General features: G+C 45.3%; 1 protein-coding gene across 3 annotated transcripts in view; it reads right to left on the bottom strand.

Moving 5' to 3' along the window:
- The window catches only part of RPS6KA2 (ribosomal protein S6 kinase A2), a 452505-nt gene extending 438381 nt beyond the window's left edge, over nt 1–14124 (bottom strand). For 2 of the 3 annotated variants that reach the window (XM_008007793.3, XM_073022282.1), the window contains exons 1-2: nt 13596–14039; nt 9817–9876 (exon numbers count right to left, since the gene is read on the bottom strand). In XM_008007793.3, coding sequence (XP_008005984.2) covers nt 9817–9876; nt 13596–13658 — 123 coding nt within the window. In that variant the 5' untranslated portion in view covers nt 13659–14039. Of the gene's footprint in view, nt 1–9816; nt 9877–13595; nt 14040–14107 lie in introns of those variants that run through there. The other variant, XM_008007794.3, reaches the window with a different exon arrangement.
- Between the last annotated feature and the right edge of the window lie 2273 nt (nt 14125–16397).

Raw genomic sequence — 16397 nt, 5'->3', positions numbered from 1 at the left:
GTGGTTATCATCTCACTCCTGCAATAATGCCCATAATAAAAAAAATAAAAATAAATAGATGTTAGCATAGATGCAGTGAAAAGGGAACACTTTTACACTAGTGGTGGAAATGTAAACTAGTACAACCACTATGGAAAACAGTGTGGAGATTCCTTTAAGAACTAAAAGTAGAATTACTATTTGATGCAGCAGTCCCACTCCTGGATATCTACCCAGAGGAAAAGTCATTATACCAAAAAATACTCACACAGCATAATTTGCAAATGCAAAAATATGGAACCACCCCAAATGCCCATCAATCAATGAGTGGATAAAGAAACTGGTATATATACCACGGAATAATACTCAGGCATAAAAAAGAATGAAATAATGGGATTCACGGCAACCTGGATGGAACTGGAGACATTCTTAGTGAAGTAACTCAGGAATGGAAAAACCAAACATTGTGTGTTTTCACTCATAATTGGGAGCTAAGCTATGAGGACACATGAAGGCATAAGGATACAATGGACTTTGGGAACTCATGGGAAGGGCTAGGAGGGGGGGTTGAAGGATAAAAGACTACACACTGGGTACAGTGTACACTGCTTGGGTGATAGTTGCACCAAAGTCTCAGAAATCACCACTGAAGAACTTATTCATGCAACCAAATACCACCCGTTCCCCAAAATCCTATTGAAACAAAAAATTAATTTTTAAAGAATTAGTTAAATTAGTTGTATATTTTAAATTAGTTATATATACATATACATATATGCATATATATACACACATATATACATATACATACATATATATAAAATGGAGTCACATCACTCTCCTGCTTAGAAATCCCAAACGGCTTCCAGGAAAAAAGAATACAATCCAAGACCTTGCCATGACCTCAAATCCTGACATCACACTCTCCTCTCCACGTGCATCTCAGGCCAGCCTGGGCAGCCCCAGGCCTGCATGTGGTTCCTGAAGCCAAGGCAAGCTCAGGCTTCCTTGGTCCGGCCATGCCAGAGTCGGTCTGTCTGGGACAATCCACCCCCGGGTCTTGCTGGTTGGTTTCTTCTCATCAGTCAGGTCTTAGTCTAAACATGGCATGGGTAGAGAAGTCTACGGTAACCATGCCCCATGCCTCTGCTGGTATGGCCCACCCAGAGCACTCCCTGTCACCCTATTTCTGCACAGTACTTACCCCCATGTGAAACCATCTTGTTAAGTTGTTTATTTGCGAGGATGCTAAAATAGAAGACTCGTACTCTTCTTTTTCATAGAATCCTGGTGCCCAGCACAGGGCCAGACACACAGCTATCACTCCCCAGACTTTGCCCGAAGAATGAAAGAAGGGAGGGTGAGGCAGGGGTGGATCGGCTTGAGCCACCAAGTGTGTAGCTGGCAGTGGAGGAGCCCAAGGCCACCCCCGCCCGTGGATATCCATGAGATCGTTCATTTCAAGGATGTTGCTATGTTTACCCTATTGACTCGGAGATATGCATTTATGTGGCTAAATCCTCATGTAGAATGAGCTTTCCCAACACAGGAGCTGCATCCTATGAGTACTCAGTCCCACGTGCCTAGCGCAGTGTGTGGCCTGAGACTGACACCCAGCATGTGTTCACAGCCATTTCCTCAAGCTCACTGAATTCTCACCTTCGCTTTCTTTGGAAATGGTTTCATAGGGTTTGCTCCCTCTATTCTACATGACACTGGGTTCAGGGACCAGGGGCACTCACGCCTGGCTCCACTGTGCCCACGGGGCCTCCGCCAGAGAAGTGTGAGACTCCAGATTCAGGAACCAGGGGCACTCACGCCTGGCTCTGCTGTGCCCACGGGGCCTCCGCCAGAGAAGTGGAACGGAGGCGTTTCCTTCACGGTGGCTACTCAATGTGCATTTGGCAAGTGGGATGTTTGGGTTATACATCCCGGAAAAATATGTCTTCATGATTCCCTAGAGAATTTTATGACTCACATAAATTGCAAAGTCTATCTCCACACCCAGCTCTCAGCTGCATGTACGTTACAAGGGTACAAGGATTTCTTTTCCCATTACTTCAAAATATCTGAAGGATAACAAGCTATACAATTTTCTGACACTTTGCATCTTACCCAAACACACACAGCATTATCTATGGGGGAAAATCCACTCAATTAAGAAAAAAAAACCTATATATGTATATAAATCTTACCATAATTAAATTATCCATTTCGGATTAATACACTATAAGAAGATTTTGTAATTCTTGTAAATCAATAATACATCCCACCTATGACGAGACAGCAGCCAGAGAACGGGGAGGTAAAATTTTTTAAAACAGCTCCATCTAAAACCCCCTGGATTTTTATGCACACATAAAGAAATAATGTTTGTCTTTTTCCAGTGTGGAGAGGGGAGAGAGATTTTGGAAAAAGAGGAGAAAGAGTCTCAGTGTGGCAATGAAGGTCCTGTGAGTTCCACGCAGCCTCGGCCGGGGGCATGGATCTGAGCCCCTGCGGCCTCCTCATGAAAGCTCCGGCTGCTTCTGAGGTCTCACGGCGGATGCACCTCTGGGGTGTGGGCTCCCCCACATGTGGGTGAGGAGGGAGATGACAGGGACACGGAGGGACAGATGTGGCCAGCACCCTCCCTGTGACCAGAGATGCCTGTAGCACTGAGATAAGGCCTGAACAAAAGGGACTGAGCCACCAGGTTTGACCCATGACCTGAGTGCATTAGCCAAAAATAAAAAATCTGCCCCCAGTGTTGAGTACGCTGGGGGAAGTCAAGGATTCTAGGAGGAGAAAATAAGTCTGTAGAAATAAACCTTTGTGTAAATTCTCTCACTCATTAGTTCCCTGCTATACTTAGCAAATTATATCATCTGTGATGCCTCAATTTCACCACCTGAAAATGGGGGAAAAGTAACAGATCCCCTGCCCACTTCCCAGGGCTGAGGGAGGGTGCGAGGCGTGGAAAACAGGCGCACGTCAAGAGTCGGGTTGTTATTTCACAGCTGTTCCTCTGCAGGCAGGAGGATAGCCACGCCACCAGTCCTCAGGGGCTCAAACCTGGGAGGCCTTCCAGACACCCAAACGGGATCTCACGGCCTTCTCCAACCTGCTGCTCTGCACACTAGACACAGAGAAAGCGTAGCTTTCACTAGGTCTTTTGCTTCATGATTTAGCAACGACCTCAATGCAGAAGGTGATTCTTGGCTGTGATGGGATGAGCACAATTTTTTCTGGAGAACCGGAGTTTTATGAGACCCGCCCCCCCGCCCAATAAAATCACCAAGCTGCAGAGACACTTACTGCTTGGCCCCAGGGGCTACAAGGAGGGCCCCACAAGCCATTTGCTGGTGCCCATTCCCTGGAGCCATGTATGAGGAGCCAGCGGCAAACGCTCCGCTCCAGGCTCCTGATTTGGTGCTCTGACACCACGGGACATGGTCTCCAGCCGGTGCCCACGATTTTGGAGAATGTTCCCGTTCGCACTGAGTAATCCTTTTCTTCTCGGAAAGAAAGCACTCTGGGAAATGTGCAAAGGCTGACTTTGTTACAGAAGCAGAAAAATGAGGATCCCAGAAACTGAAAAGAGCTATAAACTGTCTTCATCTGCCCAGGAATGACAAATGACAAACACTCAGTGAGAAAGGAATAACCAGAAGGAGAGATGTCTGCAGATGACAAGAGCCAGACTTCTTGTCTTTTGTGGATTCTTGCAAATAATTACCAGTTACACATCAAATGATATGCTGTCCCAATCTTCTTTACAAAATCATACATTTTTCTTCTTTTTCTGCCTCAATAAATGCTAATGTTCCATGAAGCCAATGTTATTCTCACCCACCCCACAGTGCGTCTAAACACAGATGGGCCTGCAGCGGCTTAGCCGCATCACCCTCTTTCCAGAAGGCATGATGCTTACCCTACCCTTTTCTAGCATTTCTGCAAGGACTAAAGTGATTCTTGTCTGCTGGACAGAGAAACAGTAAGAAATCCAAATGCAAATAGACTGACACCATCATGGTGACTTATGTAACACCAGCTTTTAGAGTCGCCACAGAGACAGATTCACAGGCGGTAATAAGCTAGGACTGGAAGACTGTTTTATCACTCTTCTTTCAAATCTAGTAGCTATTTCTTTTAAATAGTAATTGCATTGCTCTTAATTGCTTCATTAGTGCCTGGGCTTCATTATTCACCTTGTCTCACTTCTATTCAAACCAGTTTAGATTGTTTTTCTTTCTGTTTTTTATGAGGAACAATGGAACTCTGTCTGGATTGCAGAGACAGGAGAGGCGATGTGGACGCAGAGGCAGTTCAGCCTGTCCCGGGCCATATCCTGCTGGAGCTTTGGCCCAGAGCTCCTGAATACACCCTGACTGGCTCTCTCTTTCACGCTTTCTGTCTGTTGCCATGAATCACTTCCTGGCCTTCCTCCTCACCAGGGGACTCGTCGAGAGGTCCAAGCAGCAACCACTCGGCAACTACAGGAGCTGGGCATTGCAGGAGGCCACACTGACGTGCTCAGGAGCTCAGCCTTGAGCTGCCCATGGGCCCCTGGATGCCCTTGTAAGGAGGCTGCCTGCCCAAGCCTGAGGGTCCCTCTGTGACCTCTCAGCTGGTGCTGTGTCTTCAGTGTCCTCCTTGGCTCAAAGCGACTGTCATCTGGCAGCCGAAACCCTGTGATCCCCATGTAGCTGTGTCCTGCCAACTGATGGTGACAGCAGGAAATACCACCTGCCGTGCCCCCCGGCCCAGATACTTTCTATTCTGCTATCAAAAATCATAAAATTTGAGAGGAAAGGGAAAGTGTTACAGTAGCCACAAGGAAATCAAGTGGAATCATGCTAACATTTTCAATAGCACCTAGATCTGGTTTTCTAGAGTTGACCTAACAAGAAAACAGTCCTATTGTTATTAATAAACATAACCCTGAAATCTAAGCACTTTAAAAATCCATGCAACAGGGCAGGTGTGGTGGCTCATGCCTGTAGTCACAGCACTTTGGGAGGCCAAGGCGAGAGGATCGTTTGAGCTCAAGGGTTCGAGACCAGCCTCAACAATATAGTGAGACCCTGTGTCTAAAAAAAATAAAAATTAAAAAAAAAATAAATTTATGCAACAAATTCTAATATTTTTCAAAGGTTGTTCTGTGAAATGAAAACTCACCTAAAAATCATCTATGAATCTAAGAACACATAGGGAACAAATACAACAAAACAGCACAGAGACCTGGGAGGCGGGGGCTGCCTGGCGCTGCACAGACTTCACCTCTGCGCCGTGGAAGTGGACAGGTGGGGCCTCTCCTGGCCCAAAGCCATTGAAGTTGGCTCTCCTCCTCCATCAGGACAGCATCAGCCCTCCCAGCCGCCAGCACAGCAGCTCAGAGGTGGCTGGCCGAGCGCTGCCGCCACCACGTCCTATCCCACACAGATCAGTGCTCGGCATTGTGCCCACCAAAGTCTCACGAGTGTGGCCGTGAGGTTCGTTTGAGTACACTTGGCCCAACGTCCAGATCAGGTTCCCAGGCAACAAGACAGCAAGTTGCCTCTAGACCCTCAACAAGTCCGCCCAGTTAGGCCTGCAGGGAAGTCCCCAGGCGAGCCATGAGCTTGTTTCCCACACGGAGCTGTCGCCTCATGGATGCACTCTCATCCCTGGTGCTTCTTTGCCTCTGTACACACGGCCTGCAGGAGGGAGGGAGGATGGGGAGAGCCCAGAACCTCGGGGAGCCAGGGCCTCGCCTGCCCACAGAGTAATTTTCCTTCCAGATTTTTCTTCTATGACTGTGATGTCACTATACAGAGCCCTTCAAGTAATCCCTTAAAGAAGTATTTCCTGACAGAATCTGCTGGGTTTTGTGGTGGTTGTTCAGAATAGGAAGGATGCCGGCCTCTGATGCGTCAGATGAAATTAGACCAAGAATCCACCCGTCCCGTGAATTTCTAACAGAAACTCCCCCACATTGCTACTGCGTTCTTGAGGGAGGAGGCCGTTCCCCCTCAGCCATGGTGAATAAAGGTGTATTGCAGTAACACCCAAGCTCGAGAACAGATATCTTGTCTTACACCCAAGCTTCACACTGGACCTTCACCAGAACTCACCTTCTTGGAAGCTGCACAGAACTGTAATGCGAGGAATCACATGCCTAGATATCATACATGATCTATCCCAAATGCCTTCCACACTTCAAAAACTATGTGAGAAGCCTACACCACGAAACTACATCAGTGAAAGTACTCACAAGCTGGAGTGATCACAGCACCTCCTGCGCTCTTCCAGGGCAAGCCTCACTCACCTTTTTCTTCTTTTCCATGAATGATAATGCCTGCCCTACAGATTAGCAATAAATATTCTTGGCTGAATAAATGATGGGAAAACTGCCGCGGACTTGAATGATTATTTTCCTAAATAAGATGACTTTTTGTCACGTGTTCAGACTGGCAACAGGCATGAAAAGTTTATCAGTTTAGTTGCCACGAAATTTCTCTCTTTTTCAAAAAAACCACAACAGATGTTGGCAAGGATGCAGAGAAAGGGAACGCTTATACACTGTTGGTGGAAATGTAAATCAGCATGACCTCTACAAAAGACATATGAAAATTTTTCAGAAAACTAAAAACAGAACTACCATTTGATCCATAATCCCACTACTGGGTATCTACACTAAGGAAAAGAAAGTATCACATAAAAAAGACACTTGCACTTATCTGTTTATCACAGCACAATTCACAATAGCATAGCCATGGAATCAACGTAAGTGTCCAATAGCAAAGAGTTCGATCAAGAAAATGTGGTACAGATACACCATGGAATACTATTCAGCCACAAAAAAAGCATGAAATCATGCCTTTAGCAGTAACGTGGTTGGAACTGGAGGCCATGATCCTAAGTGAAATAACTCAGAAATGCCGCATGTTCTCACCTATAAGTGGGAGCTAAAGAATGAGCACACATGAATATATGGGGGAAGAGTAAACACTGGGCTACAAAAGGTGGGAGCGTGGGAGTGGGGGTGAGGGTGAAAAATCCTAAGTTGGGTACCGTGCTCACTGTTCTGGTAATGGCTAGGCTAGAAATCCAGACTTCACCACTACACAATATATCCACATAACAAAACTGCATTTGGAAGAAAGAAGAAGAAAGAAGAAGAAGAAGAAAGAAGAAAAAGGGTTTTGTGATTGTTGTTCAGAATATGGCTCTTTTATTTGAGCCATAAATCCCTCACCTAGAGAAGACCTTGCAAACAACCACTCTGGAGGCCAAGGAGGATGTCAAAAGCTTCTCTCTAACAAAACTTAAAACAACATCATAGAGTATTCAAATGACATTCATCTGCAGCTAGACTAAAAAATTCCATGTTGGGTTTTCAGCATCATCTATCAGAAACATCAAGTAAACAAATAATTTTCTCCAGTATTTTCTCATTCTTCCCACAAATACTGCAAATGTATCTAAATATCAATATTATAGTTCTGCAAAATACTCCTAAAATCTGTTTGGAACTCTATTCCTTCATTTATTAAGATGCAAAGATATACTGGTTTTCTATTATTCAGATACAGTAAGCATCCAGAAACAGTAATAATCTCCTCCATCTCACATTCCATTATCAAAAAAAACTTTTAAAGAGGTTGGTTTCTTTCATTACATTCTATGTTAGATTCACATCTAGATTTCCATCAAAAATGTAGAGAACAAGACAACTTGAGACTAGGAGCTCTTAAAAAATAAATATTGTTAATGAAATAATTTTTTGTTAGTTGTGTATAAGCACTTTTGGGCATATAATGTGCTATGGTCTAAATGTTTGTATTTCTCCAAAACTCACATGTTAAAATCCTAGCAATAAAGGTTAGGTGAGAACTTTGGGAGGTCATTAGGTCTTGAGGGTGGAGTTCTCATGAATGGGATTAGTATCCTTATCAAAGAGACCCCAGAGAGCTCCCTTGTCCCTTCCACCGCTTGAGGACACAGGGTAAAGAAGGCTGGCCACGAACCAGAAAAGTGTGCTTCACCAGCTGTCAAACCTGCCATGCCTTAATTGTGGACTTCCCAGCCTCCAGAACTATGAGAATACCTTTCTGTTGTGTAGAAGCCTCCCAGTGTGGCATTCTGCTATGGCAGCCTGAATGCAGCAGGACATGGTGTTATGGAATCTTGCTGCTCCGGCTGAACCTAGCAGAATGAAGAGTCTGCTGCACCCATCCTGGCTCAGGGCCCTGTCGACAGCCTCCTGAAGCCAACTACTAAGTCATCACATTAGTCTGCCTGCAGTAAATGCACTAAGTTCCCTGGAAATCAGAGTTCCCACGAAAGCCTAGAAAAGTATTCTGAAAAATGACAGCCAGTTATTTCTCTGAAACCCTTGGCCTTATGAATTTGCTGTCTTACGAATTCGCAGGGAGGGTACACCTTTCCTTTCCCGCTCCTACCACTTTGCAAGTATCAGATTGAGCATCATATTTTCAGGAGAGTCACTGCCTCATGTCTGCCTACCCTTTGACCTTCATGGAACTGGCAAAAGTGGCGCTGTCTACTCTCCCAGGGGATGCAAAGGTACAAGGCCAGGCCAAGCGTAGTGTTTTAAGAATGCAGCTGGATCGCTGCGCAGCTAGAAGAGAGCCGGACTCTAGACTCCCACATCAGCGAAAACGCACAGAACTGAAAGGCAGCTGGATAAACGCAAGGCAGCTGAACGCCATTTTTCTTCATTTAACCAGTGGACTATGTCATCGGATCCTAAGATCCAGTGACACTTTGCTTAAATGTTGCATTGGTGTGCATAGGTTTAGATGGTAGTGAAATGCAGCGTTCAGCATCTGAGCAGACCATTTTCTAAAACCAGTAATGTTCATCGATCCAGCCCTTCCAGTCTACAATATCTGCCAGCTATCTTAAAAGTCAACAGAGTTGCAAATTTTCTAACTTTTCTGGCTGCAGGTGGCATGTGGCTGAGCGACTCGGTCTTCTTAATGGCCAAGTCAATGGCCCGTGGCGCCAGCCACCTCTGAGAGCGTTTCCTTTCCCAGTGGTGGAAGTGTGGCTGTGTAACTACAAAGCCTTCACTACAGCCTCAACTCGGCTTTCGAATTTAGCTCTTTTGTGTCCAGTGTCTCCCTGATAGAGATGCTTATTGTTACCAAAATCTCCCCTGAGAACACCAGTGTTGCTGAGATACTTTTACTTTATTAAAGTCTAAGTCTGTTTTCTGTTGCCTGGGTCAGGCCCAAGCTCCTGCACGGCATGAAAATGAAGAAATGCACAGCCTGCTGCAGCAAGAGCTCTTTCTTCTCTTCCATTTGATGTCCACCTCAGGCTGATATTCTGTCTCTCTTTCCTTCTTTCCCAGTCAACCCCTACAGGCCCTGGGACACTTCTCCGCCCACTGGAAAGGCAACTCCCACAGATGGAATCCGCTTTTCTCCCCAGCTCTGCTGAGCACTTCATCAGACATTTTAAGCAGCTGTGTCACATGACACAGTACAGGGAGCCCCACACCAGCCTTCCAGGCCAGCTGGTTACTCCCAGGCCTCCTTGACTGGTACTAATGCACCATGCCCCTCACAAGCACCCGTGCCAGGAGACCACGAACTTCACCTCGATTGATAGCCTTCCTTCCTGTGCTCCAACTATTCCTTTTGAGGGAGATTATTGAATATAATAAGCACATAATATGTGCATGTGCATGTATATATATTTGTGCGTGTATATGTCTTGAGACACATATGTCACTAAAATAATTGCTCGCAGATATTTAATTTCAAACTTCCATTTCCCCCTTCACTACCTTCTGGGCCCAATCTCCCCAAACAAAGCAGACTGTAATAAAACGTGTATAATTACTTCTTCTGCAGCGTCTTCTGTGGCCGGTTCACCATCCACGTTGAGATCCTCCTCTGTGGTCTGGTAACAAAGATAGATGTTAAAGATGGTTAGCATTGCCATGTGTTTGTAGATGGCCTCATACAGGTTTCCAGTATGAAAAAGTACTAACTAAATATCCCCCATGAGTTCTGTAGGACATGGAAACTATATCACCGTCCCTTCCCACCCGAATTTATGTGCAACTGTGTGATGCTTCATGCCCAAGATGGATCCTTTTTACAACAGGTGGTAAGTAAGGCAAGGAGTGTTCAGACTAAACTCTAACTCAAACGACTCAATCAATGAAGTGAGTGTGACTTACAGCACAATCTAAAGGAGGACAAGGTGAATCTAAAGGACAAGGTGATTCTTGCCAGTGGAGAAGGCATGGATTTTCATGAAGCTAAAAAATGAACAGAGCTGATGTGGAAGCACAGAGCAGCAATGAAGGCATGTGTGACCACTCCCATGAGAATGGAACCAAATCAGTTCCGAGTGAGTGCTGGCAGAATGGATTCCAGCATAGAAATGAGGCCCCGCTCATAAAACATAAAGCAAGTGTTTCTGTGGTTTAAGCAGATTCATCTGGGTCTGAGTCTTTGGTTTCTACTTAACTTGGGAACAACTGCTTAACCTGGGCCTCGGAGACACAGCAGTGCTTCTACCTAGAAATGTGGGGAGAGCTCCATGGAAGAACACCAGCCAGCCATCAACATGGGCTGTTATGCAGTAGACACTCAAAGTGAACTGCTGTCATTATTACTATTTCTAGTTTCATCTTCTCACCAAGTAGCCAGGAGATAATCATCTCTATCCAAGCTTGACTATGAATCTTCCAAGAATCATGTTTGATCTGCATTGTTTAAAAATGGAGCTTTCTCTTTCTCAATCTAATGTATTATGACATCCCAGAGAGAAAAAATCATGCTTATTCCTCCAAGAGAACACAAATAAAATGGGTCAGCCATACCTTGTGGACTGGCTTATGGACTTGCCTTACTCATCATTTCTCCCATTTTCTTGTCTTTCCCCCAAAGCATGCCCTTGGCTGCTATAATCCCACTGAAAGCAATGATTGAAAAGTCCTGCGTTTGAGACGTGCCTTCAACTTGCCAGAACATAATTCATGAAATACTACGTGTTTCTTTTTCATGCTAGATTCTGCAGGGGTTTTCTGGAGGTTCTGACTCTTAATTAGTATGTCTCCTTGTCAACACACCCATTTATGGGTAACTTATATCATCTGAAATATCTCAGAACAACGCAGAGAACCACAAAGTCTTCCCCTGGATGGTCAGATGAATCTCCCCTGGTCTACAATTTTTATAAACTGTATGCAGTGTTCTGTAGTACAATGGACCTCAGATCCAATTCAGTTCAGGTCTCTCAGACTACAGCTGGGAAAACAGGCCAGAAAGGATAGCAACTCGAAAAGGTGGTTAGAGCAAAACATGAATCCAGGAATGCTGATTCTTGTCCCTGGAAATCCAATCATCAGCCGTGCCACATTTGCATAACAGCAAGGAACTAAAGCACTAAAATCTAAACTAAATCACTAAAAAATAAGCACTACAATCTCTTAGCAGATTTTCCGATGAGAAAAGCATGCAGACTCCTCCTGCAAGGGTTTTAGGGCATTTAATTTGGAATTCGGAGGCCAGATATGCTCCATATAGCTGTGCCACATTTCCTGATATGTGAGTTATTTTGATGCCATACAACATAAAACATGGACAAAACTAGAGAGTAAAATCAGCCTCTGAATCCCAAAACACAGAGGATTTTGTGGATTTGGAAATTTCCTCAGAAACTTGAAGTACCTCAGGGTTAATATTTAAGCTTTCATTTCTCTAGAGCAAGAACTCTGGTTTTCTGGGTTCCAAGTAAATAGGAATTTAACACTGTCCATACTCCACCAGTTATGCTCTCCTGAAAAAAATTAGCTAAGAAGCCTGAAAAAAGTATATTTTGCTTCAGGGGCTATTTAATGTATCCAATTTTCCTCAAAACCATTACCATCTGCCCTCTCCTGGGGCTGGCAAGGCAGGGCAGGATATCAGTCAACTCAGCTCCAAATTCTTGCCACTTGCAAGTGCATTCTAGGCTCATGGCATAGTTTTTAAATCATGTGAATCTATTCATTGCCGATTCATTTATGAGCAATTTGAGAAGTATGTGAAACACAAGCTGCTCCTCATGGCTTTGGTCACTGGAAATAATGTGAAGACCAGGGTCCCACCTGGAATTGTAAAGCCCCTGTCCCCTGTCTCCCATCCTTTCTGAGCCCAGGGCGGAATCCTCCCTCTGAATGAACTCTTCATTCATGAGGGCAGAGCACCTTCCAGCTTCAGCACAAGCAAATGTGCTGATGATGACCAGCAGGGCTATAGGAAGCACTAGAAAATGAGAAAAGAACTTCTAGCTAATCACTTGCTCATTCACTAATTCGATATTTAGAAAAATTGAATCTCTCTCAGAAAAAATAGACTTGAAATGGCAACCGCAGTAAGGGACTGGATCTTTCCAAGGCATTGTCCTCAACACCAAAAACAACCCCACGTACAAACAGAAGAATCAGTAACAGTAAGGAGCCCTGGTGTCGTCCTTCTCCCACCTCAGGTACTGTCCATGAGCAGCAGTATCTGGGCTGTTCCATCTAAAACAAATGGACTTTAATGTCTGTGCTATGCCCAACAATCTCTATTAAACATCAATACATATGTCAAGCATTATTTAGTTTGGCTTTCCAAGGAAACTATTCAATATGAAGCATTAAGTAAATTCTCTTCTAAAACAGAATCTCTCATTCAATTTAAAGTTATGTTAGGTGACTATCTCAAGACATACATATAAAAATAAACAAAATTTAAAATAGCATTGAATTTATAAATACAGTGCTGGGAGTAGGAGATAAGCAAAAATTAAATTGGATTTTGAGGTTTGGTGAGTTATTAAAAGTGAGCCATGTTTAAATAGCATTTGAGTTGCTATAAACACAGAGCAGGTATATCTAATAATTTAGTAGATGTTAATAAATTTGGGGAACTTTCTCTTCTAGGAAAATGTATGTTGACCATCTCCAATTCAAATGGAGCAAATCAGATTCCGTGGAGCAGAGGTTTGCATGTCCCCAGGGAAGCATGGAGTGAAAAACTCTCAGCAGTGATTCCTGCACACCCACCAGCCCTGGGATGGGCAAGGAACACTTAGATTTCATTATCTTTTCTATTTATGTTTAATCACACCTCTTTATCTGACCATTCATCCTTTTAAGGTTGCATTATCTTTTTTCGTTTAAGATCACATTATCTTTATGCTCTCTGTTCCTTGATTCATCATTGATTTTTGCCTTCTGGTTTCATCTTTCACTGTAGCAAATGGAAGGCTTCTAATTTAAAGCCACTTGTTGAAGGAAAATCAAACTGATGCAGATTAGTTTGGAAACAGGAATACTTAAGACTTACACAGACTTTAAGAAGCATCCTGAAGTTTCCCTAAGGGCAACAATTTGTTTCTTGTACTCATTATCATTTACATATTTACACCACACACAATGCCGTGCGTGTGTACACTCGCAATGTTTATCCATGTGCATACACAATGCAACATATACATCCACACACACTGGACACCCAACTCTCTTACCCATCAGAGTCACCTAATAAACATGAGCTGATTATAGTAAATAAGCAATGCATTGGCTGCGGAGATCGGATTCTTGAGAATGCTGTGAAAAGTGCGTTCCTTCCCGCACTCACCTCTATTTCCATAGGCTCCACCTCGATTTTTTTCCATAGTTCCAGCAACTGTGCGATCGGCATTTTAAAACTTTCCTTTTCTGCTGGTCAAGTATTGATAGTAAGAAAGGAAATAAATAGAGGCTCCGACCGGCACAGGAGGACGGCCAGAAAGGATGTCAGAAGCCAAGGGACGCAGAGGCTGGCGGGTGGCGGCGATGGAGAGGACAGATCCGGCTCCCAGAGGAGGTCGTGAGTGCGGGGCCGCGGCTGCCCGGGAGGAGGGACCCGGGGGGCTGCAATATGGCTGCTCGGGTGCCCGTCCCCTCCCTGCCAAGCCAGGGTTCTGGGGAGCTGCTGCCGCTTCCCGCTCAGGCTGGGGCGAGGAAAGGAGGGGACGGCGCTGCGGCTTCAGAATCTGTACTGCGACTTTGGCAGAGTAAACGCTGCACTTGCAGCTTCGAATTGGATTTCCTGCCTCTCCCCCCTCCCTTCCCTGGCCATGCTCTTCCCTCCTCCCCTCACTATTTTACCTTAATTGGCTCTAAATGAGGGTGAAAGTTGAGTCTGAGGATGCTGCTGCCATAGAAACTGCATAGCAACCAAGGGCTGGGGAAGCGGGGAGCGGGGCGGGTGCCGCAGGTCTGCCCCCCACCCCCAGCGCGCGCACACCCCTCCCCACCTCCCCAGCCTGCCGCACCTCCCGGGAGACCCACACCGCCACCTCCCGCGGCAGAACAGGAGGGACAGGGACAGGGACGGAGGAGGGGACGAGGGGAGGGCCCCAGGCAGCACAGCTTCCTGCGGGGCGTACTGGAGACTCCGGCACCCCTGGACGCGCTGCTTACTGAGCTGCCCGCGACTGCCTCCCACAAGGGCTGGGACAGCACCTCATGAGAAGAGGGACGAAGAGGGACGACAGACAGATAGCTGGGAAGAGGCGAGGGTCTGCCCATGGGGTCCGCTGGGCCCTACCCAGCCCTGCCCAGAACTGCCCGAGACAGCACTCAGGCCTCTGCCGGCCAGGATGAAAGGCACGTGGGCCGCTAGGGCTCCCAGTGGCAGGGCCTGAGGGACAAAAACATTAATTCAAACGTGTATCCTGCCCCTCAGCAACTTCAGGTCTCCATCTCGTCCTATTTCACAGGTGACAAAGTCCTGAGGCTCAGGGAAGGAACCCGGAAGACACAGCTAGGCGCCCGCAGGAGAGCGAGGCCTCCTGAGCCACGGCTCCTTGGAAGAGGAACCAGGGGAAAATTACCCTCCCTGTTTCCCTCTTTTTGGGGGATGGAGTGGGAGGATCTCTCTTGCCTCCCTCCTTACTCCCTTCTGTCCTGGGTAATTAAAGATGCGTGCAGGTGAAAGACATTCATTTCTCCAGTCGTCCAGGTGCTAATCCAGAAGCATTTTGGTTCCCTCTTTTGGGAAAGGGTGTTAAAGTTAACACAATGTAATGCTGCTTTGGGAGTAAGTATTCATTTCTATAGCAAATTCCTTTATCTTTGAGAAAAATATATTTTTTAAAATGGCTTAATGTTCTCCAAAAGTATCAATCTCTTTTTCTTCTTCATCTTTATACCATCACTAAGAAATTGAAATCACTGGAAAAAAAGAAAAGCCCAAATCCCAGATACTTTGTATCTCATAGCAAAGTAGAGTCCAAAGTTAACAGAGGGGTTCCATACTTGGTGTTGATTTATGATAGTCACAATCACTTTATCTTTCTACAAAATGAGGCCAGAAGGACCTTTCAAATCAATTGCATTCCGAGTTTTAAAAATAGCAATGTTGTTCATTTTCAAATTGGAGATTCTGTGATTGGCAGAGCAGAGTGAAGGTTTTCTTGTGTTAACAATCATAAAGTGATTTTTTTACACGCTATAAAAGGTCACAGATTAAAAACAGACAAGGCCAGGGTGGTGGCTCATGCCTGTAATCCCAGCACTTTGGGAGGCCAAGGCGGGTGGATCAGCTGAGGTCAGGAGTTCGAGACCAGCCTGGCCAACACAGTGAAACCCTGTCTCTACTAAAAATACAAAATTTATCTAAGCGTGGTATCACATGCCTGTAATCCCAGCACTTTGGGAGGCCAAGGCGGGCAGATCACCTGAGGTGGGAGTTCGAGGCCAGCCTGGCTAACACAGTGAAACCCCATCTCTACTAAAAATATAAAAGTTAGCCAGGCGTGGTATCACATGCCTGTAATCCCAGCTACTAGGGAGGCTGAGGCAAGGGAATTGCTTCACCTCAGGGGGCAGAGGTTGCAGTGAGTGGAGATTGTGCCACTGCACTCCAGCCTGGGCAACAGCACGAGACTCTGTCTCAAAAAAAGAAAAAGAAAGAAAAAAGAAAACAAAGAGTTTTTGGTTTTTCTGTAATAAAGCTAGGAGAATCACTCATAAAAGTGCTGAAGAGAATTCAAGAATTTTTAATCTGATGGAGTGAAAATGTGGACTCCTGAAGGCAATGGAAAAGAAACTCAGATTCTTTACTGTGTATTTACAAAGCCTCCAGCTTCTGGAAGTTTACACAAGTGCTCTGATGTGGAAGGAGGAAATAAAGGTCCTTTATCTGAAGGAGGCAAAGACTTTTGGATGGGCTTTCTTGTGATTGGCCATATGTCCTAGGAAACCTGAGGGAAGCCCAGCTCTTGGGAGGCCGTGGGTGAACAGCCTGCCAGAGTCCCTGGCAAAAAAGAGCTCATTTTAAGGGGTATCTTAGGAATTGCTGAAAATGTGGTTTATAATTTAGCATGGTGTTTTTTTTTAACTATGCAAATATGACACTAATCTACAGACTGCACATTATTTGGGCATCTCACAG

The sequence above is a fragment of the Chlorocebus sabaeus genome, chromosome 13, assembly GCF_047675955.1.
Source record: "Chlorocebus sabaeus isolate Y175 chromosome 13, mChlSab1.0.hap1, whole genome shotgun sequence".
Classification (NCBI taxonomy): Eukaryota; Metazoa; Chordata; class Mammalia; order Primates; family Cercopithecidae; genus Chlorocebus; species Chlorocebus sabaeus.
This window is presented reverse-complemented; position numbering and strand designations above follow the sequence as displayed.